This window comes from Condylostylus longicornis, unplaced genomic scaffold, assembly GCF_029603195.1.
Source record: "Condylostylus longicornis isolate FDR11 unplaced genomic scaffold, ASM2960319v2 ptg000036l, whole genome shotgun sequence".
Lineage (NCBI taxonomy): Eukaryota > Metazoa > Arthropoda > Insecta > Diptera > Dolichopodidae > Condylostylus > Condylostylus longicornis.
This window is the reverse complement of record NW_026578005.1, coordinates 102,768-119,342: the sequence shown is the minus strand read 5'-3', so window position 1 is coordinate 119,342 and position 16,575 is coordinate 102,768. Positions and strand designations below refer to the sequence as shown.

Sequence of the window (16,575 nt, the reverse complement as noted above, 5' to 3'; positions counted from 1 at the left end):
TATTATAATATTATATAATGTATATACACATAGGTTATATACGTATAGAATATGTGTGTTTATGTGGTTCAGAAAACCCAATTTAAATTGACATGAAAAAAACATAAAATTTGAAATAAAATTCATCCAAATACCATTAAATTTTAATATTTACGTCTTTCTTCAACTTTGTAGCATTTTATATAAGTATAATATATGTATGTATATATGTGTTATAAAAAAATCACAATATCGAAAACTTAATATTATGCATTGTGGAATAAGTATTAAAAAACAAAATGGAATTTATGGTTTGAACAGCACATAATCGATCTTTTTACACTTGATCCAATTAAATTAAGTACCTACCACAGGATCTAAAATTAATGTGAAATTTGTTCGGAGTAATATGGGTTGTTTTGTTTAAGGTGATTATCTGAATTTGTACACTATGTTTATTTCCGAAATTTTTCCGAAGAGTCAATTTTTAATTAATAAATTAATTTAATGGTAATGATAATCATATGCTCTGAATTTATTTAATTTAGAAAAAATTTTTATTTATAATCTTTTTCGACATGAAATTATATAAGTTTTTACAGAACCTGTTACAATTTTCATATGAAATTTTTTGTGACAAACAATACCTGCCTTTTTATAAAAAATTCTGTAAAATAAATTTTAATACGTAATTATTTTTTAATAAAAATTTTAAATAAAAATTTTTTGAGATTAAAAAAAAAGTGGAACGTTTTGTAAATAATATGCTTTTAAATTTTAACTTTTCATATATTTTTTTTTATGTTTCAAGTTGAATGAATACGTTAAAAATGTACATATATAAGAGTTCACTGGCCCATTTTCAAGTTGACGTATTCGATGTAATTTTAATAAATCATTTTTTATAATGTATTATTGTTAGTATAAGTATAACACATATGAAGTATTAAAAAAAGTGATTTTATTACATAAACCCTATATTAATTTAATGAGATTTTCAATCATATTGTTACATATACTCGTACTTAAATTACTGAAAATCTTAAAGTTAGTTTACATACTTCAATGGTGAAAATTTTAATCATTAGTAATTAGTATAGTAATTACCTATACCAATATTGTGTTAATTTTCTACTAAAATTGTGCTAATGTTAGAACTTGTAACGTAAAGTAAAGAAATTGTTATATGAAAAATGGCAATCCAATTCGAACAAAATTAATAATTATGGTACTGTGCTTGTCTAATGCCTAAAATAAGCAGGTTTTTAGCAGAAAACTAGTTCAAAGTTAACTAAATTAAAAGTTGTATTTAAAAATTAACATCACCTAAATTTTGATTTAATAAAAAACGTTCTTATTAATTTGGTATTGAGCACGTATAGCAACATTATATAGGGATTTTCGTTTATTCACTTCTAAAATGGTTTAAGGTTGTAGTACGTTCGAAAATTCACGCTACGTACACTGAAAATGTAGATCGTTCGGAAATTACTGGCTGTAATATAGTGCGTTCGAGAATTCAATATGAAATTTAAAGAAATGTCAGGAAAGTAAGGAAGACCTTAAGTTTAAATTTTTTATCTTTTTTTCTTCAAAAAAAATTTAATTTTATAAACAATGTTATTTCTGTTATTTTCTAACAACTGATTATTTAAAAGCTTCAGAATTTGTAGACTGCGTAAACGAAAAAAATTTAGCTGAAGTTTTTGCATACTCTTCTAGTTCTAATTTTAGTTCTATTGCAGAACTTTCACCACAGTTTGCATAAACGAAAACCCGATTATAAGATATTTTCTAATTTTGATTTCAATGGTAACCATACTCACATAAAGCTTACTTATATCTTCAAATGTTAGCAACCAATTCATTTTAAAAGTTCGAATTACCTGTAATAAAAAAAATAAGATATTTGATTTAAAATATTTTTTGAAATATTCTTTAAAATTATTAAAATTTTATTCAAAAAAATTAAAACAAAAGGGTAGTACCCTTAAATAATTTTTTACTATAGATCATTAATGTGTATATAGTTCAAATTAGATTTAAAGTTACTACAGAAATTTTAAAATAGACCCAAAATAAAATTGTCCCTTTGATGGTAATATACTAGCACCTTCAAATAGATATTAATTTATTGTAAACATCACACGTAAATTTTAAATAAAAATGATTTTCAATTTTCACATTTATTGATCTAGAAATTAATATTGAAATTGGAAAAATTGACAGAGATTATAAATTATTTGCAGTAATTACAATTTAAAATTAGGAAGTAAGAAGTTATTCCTTCAGATTTAAAATTAAAAATTGGAATACAGAATTCATAACGGATAACTACACCTTTCAAAACAATTTTATTATTTAAATCTTATTAATTAAATTTTATTAATTTAATAAACTCATTGCTCATTATGTACAGTAAAATGAACGAAAAAAATTAGATGAATGCGTAAGGATCTCATTTATTTCATTTTTTCATTATATATGTATTGTATATACAGGCATACAGACATATAATAGCTATTAATATGTTTATACATACTTACACACTTTAAGCATTTTGCTTTGTTCTACAATAATTAACAATAAATTCAACAATTTTAATAATATTTAAGTTTCATCTAGTGTAATTAACTTTATGTCGTTCGCTCTTTTTTAAAACTAAAAGTCTACAAAATATAAAAAAGAAAAATAAAAAGTAAAAGATTTGTACAAAAAAAAACAAAAAAAAAAAATCTAAAAGACTTCTAATTTTCTAACAACCCGGAAGCGTTTTATTGCATTTCCGTTTCCCGTTTCAAATTCATTCATTCACTTTCATTCATTTCCATTCAATTTTTCTTTTGTGTCTTCTGTCATTTTCCTTTTATTTTTCGTTTTTTTTTCTGCTTTACGCCACAGAAAAAGTCATTTTATTTTTCATCTCGCCTTTTATTGTTTTTTCTTCAATTCCGTTCTATATAAATGGCGTTTATATATTTATAGCTTCACTTCCATACACACAAACATTATTTTTTTGCGATTTTATTTTTTTTTTTTGCATCTTTTTTAATTTTTCAATTTTAATTCAGCAAAAGTCATACGAAAACTTTTCATAATTTGAAAATTAGAAAAGAGACACAAATAAAAAATAAGGAAAGAAAAAAAAATATGAGAAAAAAAAGCTGTCATTTAATAAAACGCAAAACTATTAATGTTTGTGTGTTTATTTTTCATAAACTTTTCCACTTTTCCGAATTGGTTCGTTTTATTTGTGTTTTTGTTTTATTTTATTTTTTTCTCACAGTCTCACATTTTACATCTTTCTCTCTTTCCAGTTTTTTTATTGCACATTTTTCGTTCTCTTCTTTTTTTTTGTTCCGTTCTGCTTCTGTTCTATTCTGTTATTCTATTTTATTTTTACTCTCGTTTTTGGTTAGTTAATTTTTTGTCTTTCTCCTCCCTTCGAACCGTCTCTTTCATTTTGTTTTATTTCTTTTGTTGGCGAAATGAGTTCTACATGAATTTTATAATTAGAACTTTTTAAAAAAAAAAAGAAAAAGTTTTTGAAAGGAATTCGAACAAAAGGAAAATCGTAATTTTTCTCTAAGCTTATTTTTTTTTCTTCCTTTCTTCTTTTAATAAATTTTTGTGATTTTAAAGCGAAAAATAATGTTATCAACATTTCGTGATACATTTAACATTGTCGAAATTAAAAAAAAAAAATAAAAGTTAATTTATATCAAAACTGTTATATAGATTTTTATTATAGATTTTTAGAGTTAATATTAAAAATATGTATAGAATGGGTGTAATAAAATACGCGATATTTGAATTTAGTGGTCTATTGTAGTACAGAGTTTCCTTTTACATTTTTATGTAAATTGTAAAATATTTTAAGACTGTGTATTTCACTAGTTGCTAAAGAATCTATTTAACACGGTTTTAAAATTTTGGAATTTATAATTTGAAAATTTCAAAAAATAAGAAAGTTTAATCAAAATCGAAATTGTTTCCCTTGATTTAAAGGCAAACGTTTTTTCGACTAATTTACTCATGAAACATGTATTACAATTCCAAATTGTAATCCTCATAAAAAAAATTTGTTTGATATTATATTTGTTTACCGTTAACTTTAAATTGAATACTCTTCTAACACATATTCTTGTCTTTATGCTAAAGATGTAATGAATAATTAGCAAAATACTTAAAAATATATTCTTTACAATACTTGCGTATTTGTCCAACCAAATCAAATTTAAGTATTTTTAATTTTGTTTTTCGATAACCTTCCGATTATATAACATTTTAGGTCATTTAATTTCAATCGTTTGCATTTCTTTACAAAAAATATGTACACCTAGGCCTCAATTTAAACCGCTTCGCTTTACATCTTTCCGTTTTACATTTTTTTAAATTTTCAAATTAATTGTTCTGTTTCGGCATTCTTATTCTTGATTTACGTTCAATGAGAATTAAAGATTTAAAGAAAATAGTAAATTTTTTTAGAAATATAATCGTCGTAAACTTGTGCTATTAAAAACTCTTACCAAATAATCAATTAAATTTAATATAATTTTTATATCTTTTAATTTGATTTCTTACAGGATATGGTCAAGTATTATAACAGTTACACTATACTTATAATTTAATAACAGTAACACTATATATTTATTACATAATATTATATTACATTTTCAATTAACGTCTTTCTGTTTTACATCAATCAATATTAGAACGTAACCTGGACGTTAATCGAGGCCTTAGTATACATAGCTACATAATATTATATTATGTTTTCTACATCAAATATACAAAACAAAATTCTGTTGAAATTTCAAAGATGTTTTTGGATTTTAATGATTTTTTAAATTAATTATATACATTTTCAATTAGTATATTTTTTCAATTCATTTCTAAATATCTGATAATGTTATATTAGTAAAAATAATGTATATTATTCGTATATATAGGCAAATGTTATACTTCTATGTTCATTATAAAATGTACAAAATACATACATATGTATGTATATAAAAAATTGCATCAATATCAAAATGACATTATTAACATTTTCCATTTTTCCTAAAACATAAAATAATTATGTATGTATGTTTCATGTCCATGTTTCGGTACATATACACAAATGAATTTACAAATCATAAAAATTCAATGTAATTAAACTCGTCATCATCAAAATGAATTCATCGGTAAATACTCTTAAAGATTTTAAATGAAATTGAAATGAAATACGCTAGTTCTATATAAAATATTAAAGTATACTGTACGTATACATTATAATTATGTAGATAAAAAAATATCCTTAATTACGGCAAAAACTATAAAACTATTTTTAATAATATACATATTATATATGTATGTACATATATCTTATATTGAGCAATTTAAATTTATATATCTAATATTAACATGTGTATATTAGATGAAATTTAGATTGACATGGTATTAGAATGAATTAAATGTCATTTAAATTAGAAAAAAAAAAATGAAAACGACAACTAAATCTACCAAAAAATTTAATGATTAAAAATAAAGTTGGTATTATAATATTAATATTGTTGTGTATATGTGTGTGCATGTAAATTCATATTAAATGGAAACTTTTCAAAATTCTATTTAACATTAATGTTTACGACACTAAAGTACAGGAATGCAATATTTAAATTATAAAATTCAAATTTTTTTAGATTCTATATATTGTTGTCAATTAATTTTGATTTTATGCATATAGAAATTAAATTAAATACAATAACCAATAAGAAATTATTTAATTAAAATAAAATCAGAAATACTGCATTACATTCATAAAATCTGTCATATTATAATTTTTATAACACTTTTTCAAATTTTTAATTAATTTTTAAACTAACTAGATTTTGAGTTTTTGAAATTTTATGTACTTTAAGCAAAAATTCAAAAAATTCAGAGGAAAAATTTGGAATTCTTAATTATGATTATTAATCACTAGTAGCTGTTACTTGGCAACGTAAAAGTCACTTGGCTGTATAAAAGGAATAAGCAGATGAAATAAGCGTTTTCATACTCAAAAAACATGTACAGTTGCCTTCAGAAATAGTCTTTTCCCTCCATGTAATGGTCTACCATTTGTTTATTCTAAAGAGATGTTATGATTTGGTACAAGAATTGTACCAAATAATAAATAAGGAGGAATGAAATACAAAAATAATTGGAAATATTGAAACGTAATAGTCTACATTTTATATAAATCAGGTCTTTGAAGATTTGAGAAAATTAAAATTTCTCAAAAGTAAAAGGACACAAATGTAAAAATTAAATGATTTAAAAATTCTTTATTAAGAATCGTAAAATTTCCAAAAACCTCCAAGCAAGTTGCAATTTTTCCTTAAAAAATTGTACTTGCAATGAAAATTTTCGACAAAACATTTTAATTTTGTTCCAGAATTTACTCCCAATAAATAATATTACCAGTATTCAAAAAATATTATAAAATATTGACAATTAGAACAACACTATAGAAATAATTCGTATAAAAACTGTTAGTGCCTGTATTTAAAAATAATAATAATCAAAGTATAGTTAAAAGATTTTTTGTTATATCTATGCGTACATACATATATATATATACATACATACGCATATCAATTTGCAAAGCATGTTAACAAAATATTTTTAAATAAAAACTCCGCATTAAAAAAAAAAAAAAAAAAAAAAAATTTATTTTTTTTATTGATTTTATTCCCAGATCATAGCATTTTATGCTGTCAATTAAAGTTTAATATGTGGTTTTAGATTTGAATCTAAGTTTTTTAATAGTATATCAATTTTTTTGTTTTTTTTTTTTTGCTTATATAATATTTTGTCAAAATCGTTTGTCTCTGCATTTAATTTGTATAACAAATATAATATGTGCGTATATAGACATTATGTATGTACAAAAATTTCATTTTATAATTATGTTATATTACAAAATGACTATAATATATATGTATGTATAATGGCTATGTATATCGGCATATATTATGTATAATATATGGTATATTAGAGTATTTAGATTTAACATAATTCGGATGACATGGAACGTTTTAATCCATCTTCAATGGTAATAGGTAAAAAATTTTACGTTTTATTTATTTTTATTATTATACTTTTACAATTTTAAAGTTAAAGGATTAAAATTTAATTTAAAAATTATTTTAAAATTTATTATTATGTATATAGTTTTATTGTCTAAATATTATTAATAAATAATAATAATATTTTACTTTGTAATTATAATAAGAATTTTATTCATATTATAATTATATAATAATATAAGAGAATTTTACACAAAATTATTATGGCAATCAAAAAATAATTCATTATTTATAAAATATTTTATATTATTATTATTATTATTATTTTACATAATATAATAAAATAGAGGTCAAGTTTCAAGAGAATAATTAATTTTGATTTAGTATTTTATTAAATATTATGCAATTAAGGATAACAAGAAAAAGGACAAAAAAAATGTTTAGTTTATGAAAATAATAAATTACATAATTTTTATTGTAAATTTTTTTTTTTTTTAAATTTTTTTTATCAGAGATTTAAACAGGAAATTAATGAGATTTTGATTAAATTAAAATTTTATTTTAATCGTCATTTAAATACGGATTTCGGTATATTTAATATGATTTTTATTTTAAATTTTATTCTTCAATCTAATATCGCATTCATTAGCTTATCGAATTTGGTATTTGTTTTTTTTTTTTTGTTTTATTATCCGGGGATTAGTTTAAATTATCGTTATTATTTTATAATCGAAATAAAAACATGAAAACATTGCGCTTATTTTGATTGTAATTTTACAATAAATATTTACTTTTTGTTTTAAATTAATTTTTTATTATTTAAGTTTGCTAATTTATATATTATAGACTAGTATACAAAGAATTAATTTTGTTATAATAAAAATGATAAAGTTTAGATGAATTGATTTCAAAATTAAATTTTCAATATTCTTATGGTAATATTAATCATAAAAGAGGTAAATTGCAATAGGATATTATACTACATGACTAATATTATATATATATCCTTTACTTTTGAATATTTGCTGTCTAAAGTTAGAATTTTCAAAAGAAAACTTTAAAATTTGCAGTATTTTCTGTAATTACGAGTATTTCATAAATTAAAATATTTCAAAATTTAAAATTTTTATTAAAACTATGTGCCTCATGAAAAAATTTTAAATATTAAAATTATATTGCCAATTTTAATAGCACATGCTAATTTTCTGTAAGAAACTGAAATGAAGTTGTTAATAATAATAATTTCAATAATAATAGTACAACTGTTATACAATCTATTTTATTTTTTGTACCCTGCATATTCGTGATTGGTATACTAATTTTAATATGGAGTTTCTAATCCATTATACTTTCGGTATGGACATATCCATATATTCATGCTCAGCGTAAAATTCTGCGTTTATTTAGAGATGCCCATTCATCCTTACGATCGCACCATATCTCAACAACGAATTAAGCAAACTGTAACAAATTTTCAAAAATTGCTTCTTTTCTGTCCAGGACGGCTACCATTATAATTTAACCAATTTGAACAACGGTTTCGGGTAGATGTCATACGATTCGAAGTGATTCAAGAAGTTTTTATGTCTAAACACAAGAAGTTTTTATGTCTAAACTTTTTACAAAAATCGAATCAAATTTTATAAGATAATGACAGCAATTTCTATTTACATACATACACAGATCAATTCCTGCTTGATTTTTCAATGTCACAGCCAGACACGTTGACTTTTGTGAGAGTAGCCTGAATAGTGTACGAAATAAAGAATTTGATGGCACACGAATTTGAATACTACAATGTTTACATTTTTTCAGATTACAAGATTTTTCTCTCTTTAAATATTAAATTCAAATTAATGGTCTGGTTTAAATAGTTTTGAATCTTATATTAATATATTATAATTTAATATTCAGATATCTAAGAATCATTATCGATTAAAAAGCTTATAACCTCATACTTCCTATAAAATTTTCTGAAAATTAATATGAGAAAAGTACAAAAAAAGGATTATACACACATAGTTAGCTACCTTGTAATAAGAAATTTAAAATTTCTGTTATTATTAATGAAAAAAAAACCAAACAGAACATCTCATCCAGTTCTCAATTTTTTTTTTTTGTTAAACAAGAATAATGAAAATTTTATTATTTTGCATTCGTATACACACGTCTATACACGTAGGTATGCTTATTTTTTTTTATTTTACGGCCGTATATGTGTTTGAATATTGCAATGACAAAAAAATATTATAAAACATTTTCTGGAAGACATAGATTGTTAAGGTATATATAGAGAATTTTACAGACTTTATGCATTCTACAGACAAATATGCTAGACGCAAAAGAAAAAGAAAAATAAAAATAGAATAAAAACAATACCAATTTCATCATCATCAACATATTATTATTATTATCGTAGGAATAAGAAGAAAAAAAAACTTGGTAAAAAAAAAAGTTTTTAAATTGGAAAATTCTGAAAATGAGTATAGAATGTGAAAATTAAAACTACAAGGAAATGTTGTAAAACTATATAGGCATATCTTTAATGAGTTCATTTAAAATTAAATAAAAAAATTCTAGTAAAATACTTTTGTAATTTAATCATAATCAATGTTACTGATTTCAAGTAGGTTAGATGTAGTTGATTAAATTTCAATTGAACTTAAATAAATATTTTTCAAATTTAATAGTTTTTCAGTAAAAGTTTACATAATTTTTTTTTCAAATAAACATTTTGCTATAGAAATGGAACTGGAATATTTAAAAAAATCGGAACTGTGACTTTAAAAATTAAATATGAGTCCAATTAATTAAAAAAAAATTGACAGAAATTTAATAAGAACTGTTTTTCCTTTCGTTAATATGGAGACATTTTATTACTTTTAGTAACCTGAAATTAAGAACATTTGAGTGACAAATGGATGTTTTACACAATATTCCATTCTAATTTGAAAAAAAAAATTAAGATATGTAATTAAATTTATACATAATAAATATCATCCGAAAAGTATGCAATAATAAATAATTTTCAAAAGAGTACGAATTAAACTAAATTCAGCTATTTATTTCTCCTAATGCAGCCAAATATATATCGTATTAGTATTAATCTTGGAGTCTATAAGTCAAATCACATGATATACCACAAAATTGCATACTAATATGAAAAAAATGTTCCACAAAATATATGTGTAGGCACTCAATAATATTATGAGTATGTATATGTACAGTGTACCCAATCAATAATGTGTATATGTATATACATTTTACAATATGTGTATATGAATTTGGTATTGTCTTAACTTTAGGCATATTTCACGTTTCAAGAAACGTTAGAAAAACAAAATGAATATCAGATTAATGACATTTTATATATAAAATACTATGTTTGTTGGAATCGAATTCTTAAAACACAAAAAAAAAATAAGACGGAAAAATTTAGTAGTATATAGCGAATATCGCAAAGATAAAAATTAAAATTGGAAAAAAAAAACTTACATCAAAACAGGTCACACGTACCAACTTATCTCGTCTTTCTTTTTTTTTTATACTTTTTTTTTTTTATGATTTATAGAAAAAAAAATAAAACATTTACATATAGGAAGAGAAAAAAGATTACAATATTGGTTAGGTATTTTATAAATCGAAAAATACAGTTAGAAAATTCGATACGGTAGTTATATAGAATTTAAAATAAAAATTCTATATTTAAATTTTCATATAAGATGCACATATGGAAAAATATAATGAGAAAAAATCGGGTTATCTCTTATTCGGGTTTGAATTATTTCAATTTTTCTAGAATTTTCAATATTTGGAACACAAACAAAGTAGGTGTATAGTTTTCCATAGGGACAAAATGAAATTTACAAATATTTTTTTAATATATTAAAAATTTTTTTATACAAATAAGTTTATATTGGAATAAAACTGTTAAACAAATTTTTGTAAAACAAAACTAACTGTTATACTAGCCCTATTGAATTTGAATAAAATATGTAAACTCGCTTTCATGAAATTATTATCCTCCTTCCTATGTTAATTGTCATCTTGTACACGAGCTTACGTACTTCTAATAACAAATACTGCAAAAAACAACAATTTAACTAAAAAAAGTCGGGTATAAAAGAAAATGATAAAGTCTTCTCGAAATCAGAAGGAAAACTGTATCAATAAAATATCGAAAGCTTATAAGATTGCCCAAAATGAAAAAAAAATTTAAATGAGAAAAAAAGACGGCATTTTTAAATTGTATTTTTCATCTTCGTTTGCTTTTTATTATTCAAAAGCAAACCAAAAATGTCAAAAAGTTATGAGGACTTCCTTTTACTTTATACACATTCATAATATTATATTTACATACGAATATAAATCCATAGATTAATATACATGTATGGATGTGTGTGATTCATGTTATGCCAACACACTAATAATTTATAATCTATGTATATTTCTTTTTTTTATTCGGAATTCATATAAACTATTAGAGCATGATTCGGAACAAAAACTAAAAGAACGAACAAAGTATAGAAAAATGAAATGCTTTGTAAAATTTTTAAGTGTTCTTTGCTTCCAATTGCATTACAGCAGCAATATGAACAAAAAAGAAAGTAAAAAAATAAAAGTTCATTTCTCGAAGCACAGAATAAAAAAAAGATTTTCTTCGTATAAAGAGAAAAAGAAAAATAAGAACATAAGCAAGAAAACTTGATGAAAATCTTTTATATTCGCCTTGATATTACAGTTATATGGTAAGTGGAAATTTATTGATGATATGATAATAAGAAAAATTGTAACTAGAATTTTCATTTTCATTTTGAATTTTAAATTTAAAATGCAATATCAATTTTTTTTTTTTATTATTATTGTTTGCATTAGTTTTGTTTTAGTTCGTTCCCTCCGGTATTACAGTATACGAAAGGGAAGGTATTGTCCTATCATAAAAAATATCATGCTTAAAAATGATATCAGAAATAATTACTTGTTCTACATACCGTATAGAAAATCATATATTTCGATTTCTTAGCCTGTTGGCTAAGAATGTTAGATTGTATATAGATGAACACATAATGTTGATTCAATCCTATGTGGTGGTAATTCTACTAATTACAAAGAGAAATTAAAAACTCAATGACGCAAAGAAACTGGGGAATGACTATCTATAATATCATGTACCGACCCTTCTAGGGGTGAAGAGGGATGAAAGAAACGTAGATAAGAAGATTTTATCCGCGATTAATTAAAGTTTATTTCGGAATATGTTATGGAAAATTTGATAGTCATGTCTTATCTTAAAAAATAGTTAATCAATTTTTCATAAAAATTAATAGCATTTCGTATTTTATTCGTCAGACTTCATAAATTATAATCAAATGAATTTTGATGTTATTCAAATAATATGCAACTCAATCGTTAATAAAATGTCCACATTTCGATATTTTTGTTATACGAGTACTGTTCCTATTCCATCAGAATATTTTATACTTTTTAAAAAATTGTTTAACTCCTTTTCAAATTTAATGTTGATATGGCAAAAAATTTCTTTTTATAAGTATTGTATTATATTGTTTGTATAGGTAATAAGGACATTTACAAATGAATATAGTTTTTATACCCTGCACTTCGTGAAGGGTATATTAACTTTGGTATGGAGTTTGTAACTACTTGAAGGAGTCATCTGCGGTATGGACATATATATATATTCTTGCTCAGCGTAAAATTCTGCGTCGATTTAGACATGTCCGTCCGTCCGTCCGTCCGTCCGTCCGTCCGTCCGTCCGTCCGTCCGTCCGTCCGATCGCACGATAACTCAAAAACGAATAATGCAATGGACACCAAACTTTCACAAGTTTTTTCTTTTGTGCCAAGGACGAACCCTATTGTTATTGGACCAATTCGGACAACGGGTTCGGGTAGCTGCCATACAACTCAAAGAGTTTATTTTAAATATTTCAAAAACTAATAAAGCTATAAATATAAAATTTTGTATATATGTGTCCAATTATATTCTACACATGCTCTAGAAATTATAATGGGATAGCTGCACCGGTTCGGGTGGCTGCCATACAACTCCAACAGCAAATTTTTTATATTCGGAAAAATAATAAAGTCAGATTCATGAAATTTGGCAGTCATGTGTCCAATTATAGGTCAAATATATTTCTGAAGTTTTAGAGGAATTGCTGGACAGGTGCGGGTAGCTGCCATACAACTCCAGAAGCTAATTTTAAATATTCGGAAAAATAATAAAGTCAGATTCATGAAATTTGGCAGTCATGTGTCCAATTATAGGTAAAATATATTTCTGAAGTCTTAGACGAATTGCTTGACAGGTTCGGGTACCTGCCATACAACTCCAGAAGCTAATTTTAAATATTTGAAAAAATAATAAAGTCAGATTCATGAAACTTGGCAGTTGTGTGTCGAGTTATAGGTCAGATATATTTCTGAAGTTTTGGTGGAATTGCTTGACAGGTTCGAATAGCTCCCATACAAGTCTAAAAGCTTATTCTTAATATTTGGAAAAATAATAAAGTTAGATTCATGAAACTTGGCAGTTGTGTGTCCGATTATAGATTAGATATATTTGTGAAGTTTTGATGGAATTGCTTGACAGCTTCAGGTACGTGCCATACATTTCCAAAACCTAATTTTAAATATTTGAAAAAATTATAAAGTCAGATTCATGAAACTTGGCAGTCGGATGTCCAATTATAGGTCAGACATATCCGTAAGTTTCTATAGAATGATTTCACAGGTTCGAGTAATTGCTATACAATAACGAAAGGTGCAGGGTATAATTCAATCGGTTTATACCGACTGAAACGTTTTTACTTGTTTTTTTTTAATATTAATATTGATAATTGAACTATCAGAGATCATTTATTGGCATATGTGAGCCCATTATATAATACATTTCACTTCTTCTCTCATACAGTAATGTAGTCAATTCCCATTTTATACCATGTTAGTGCTAGTAGATATATAGTAGAAAAACTAAAAAAAGTTAAGGGTGCAAAAGTTTTTTTTAATATTTGCTAAAAAAAAAAATTTTTTTAATAGTTTTCCTTTTTCTTTTTTTTTGATTGCAACGTACACAAAATCTTGTTATAAATTTTATTCTCTACTTGAATGATAATTTTAATTAAAATGAAATTCTCTTTCGATTATTCATATATTTTTCATAAATGAAAAATTTTTGTTTTAAAAAAAAATTATAGATAAATAAATCATAATCTTTAGAAGATTTTCTAGAAAATTGAAAAAAAAAATGATATTATAATGGACTGAAGGCATGACATTTAAATTTTTTTTTATATTGCAATTGGAATAAGTTGAAATAAAAAAAAAATTAATTTTATTCATATCGCAAAATATTTCAAATATTGCATACATTTAGGATTAGCAATGAGTGCAATCTATGTTCATAATTCATAATGCTCGAATTCAAGGGTTAATTGCGTGAGTTAAGAAAAATAATTATAATTTTTAATGGCGTGTCAATTACTGTTAGATTTTTGCAATTATAGAAATTTAAAGAAGCTTGCAGTTTTGGAAATATAAGGTGCAGAAAGTTCAATTTTAATAAATTTTGGGGGGCGATTGCTTGAGGAGGAATCAAGTTAGAAAAAAGTTTTGCTAAAAATAAAGTAAAGAAGGGGTTTGATTCTATTTTAGCCTACTGCCGACATATAATAGCTTAAAAATTTGATTTAATTCAGTTGTGTTTTGAATGAATATAGTTTAATTTTCATTGTAGAAAATGAATTTTTTTAGAAATTCATTGTAGAATTCAAAACTTATACCATAAATCCCAATATGAGCAGATAAAATTTTGAAGTTTTAGTATTGTGTGCAGTATTACGAGTAAAATAAACTGTAAAATTTTGAAAAAATTATTTGGAATTATTTATCATGCTAAATTTTATACCTTTATTCAAAAATCTATTTTTTTTCTCTTAAAATGTCATTGTCAATGAATTTCCAAATTAATTTATTATTATACATATACAGTGTAATATACAGTGTACATACACTATATACCAGTTTTCTTATATCTAATTTATATATTTAGAATTCTTTGTACAATATAATAATTATGATCATTCAAATTTCCGGTTTACGTACATATGTATGTAGCCTTACTTGTATATCTAGGGTTAAATCTAATTTCTAAAACAACAGCAATAGTTCAAAAGTCATTTTTCTTTAATCGTAAATAAAAACAAAAGAATTTCTTTTTTCTTTCACTCATCACATTGCAATTTTTTTAATAGTTTTGCATTTTTCTTCTTTTTTTTCCCCAAGTACACGAATCAACATTTTTCTTACACAAGTTTTTAGTTTGATTTTTCTATTTGATTTTTTTTTTGTTTTTTCGTTGTTCTCTAGTAGAAGTGTTAGATTTGGATTTTTCGCATGTAGGTATTTTATATTAACGTATGTACAGTTGATATATTTGTATATTGTATGTATATGTATATATGATTGCCCCTGAAATGGTATCAGTGGTAAAAGAGCTCAACTTATAATGATGTTATTGTTGTTCAAAAGAGAGAAAATAAAAATAAAAGGAAAATAATTTAAAAACAACAGTGTATACATTCAAAATGTAGCTGTTTGACATCTTTTTCTACTTAGTGTGTGCGGTAAATGATATTTTTTTCCTAAAAATATTCTCGTATATATCTCAATGAGTGGGAGTTAGTATTTATATATTAGTAAATATATATTATATAGGTATGTTCCTGTTGTGTTTTTATTTATAATGTATAAACATCTTACTGTACCTAGTAGTAGTACTATTTTGAATTTTTCTATACAGTGTGACTCAATTTACTTTATCTCTGAAGTGAGATAGCATAGTAGTTTATCTTAGAATCTAAAGTGAAAGTTCATTACATAGTTTGTTATCTTAGAAATTTTTTTTTAATTTACATTGTACTCAAATTTAAACAGACAGAAGTGCCTTTTAAAATAAGTGAATAAATTGTAGGCTTGATTTTTGAATAATATTAAATTAATCAATTTAATTTGCAATGCACATGCATACATACAAATAAAATTTTCAAATCCGTTTTCCATTTTTCAAATTTTCAATATTGTGATATGTCTGAATTTTAACAAAATATCAAGTATACTTAATCTTTTTGGTAATATACAAATTTCATAAGTAAACAGTAATTGTTAAAATGGTTACTGAAATCAAATGAATTAGCTATTGTGTTTTATATTTTAAGGCACAATACAAGAACGATTGTGGCGATGCCAATTGATTATTCGTAATTTAATTGAGAACACTTCAACTTATCTTCTTCTGAACAGTTAATTTTTCTAAAATTAATTTTACTTTAGAAATTTACTTCTTATATTCTACGTATGCGAAATTCACTATATGAATATAGTTACAAATTATTTGGGAAATTAATTGGATCACTGTATATATTAAGTGTATTGGTCTTTGTTTAGAAAAAAAAGGACATTTATATTTTTTATATACGAGTACGTTGATTATTATTTTAGTTATTTTTTTTTTTTTGGTTTT

The 16,575-nt window shown here is 23.6% G+C and overlaps 1 protein-coding gene across 2 annotated transcripts in view; it reads right to left on the bottom strand.

The window, feature by feature from the left end:
* Positions 1-1,739: 1,739 nt before the first annotated feature.
* Positions 1,740-16,575, bottom strand: part of LOC129608819 (GATA zinc finger domain-containing protein 10-like) — a 71,500-nt gene continuing 56,664 nt past the window's right edge. For both annotated transcript variants that reach the window (XM_055520557.1, XM_055520556.1), the window contains one exon: positions 1,740-1,865. In XM_055520557.1, coding sequence (XP_055376532.1) covers positions 1,849-1,865 — 17 coding nt within the window. In that variant the 3' untranslated portion in view covers positions 1,740-1,848. The remainder of the gene's footprint in view (positions 1,866-16,575) is intronic.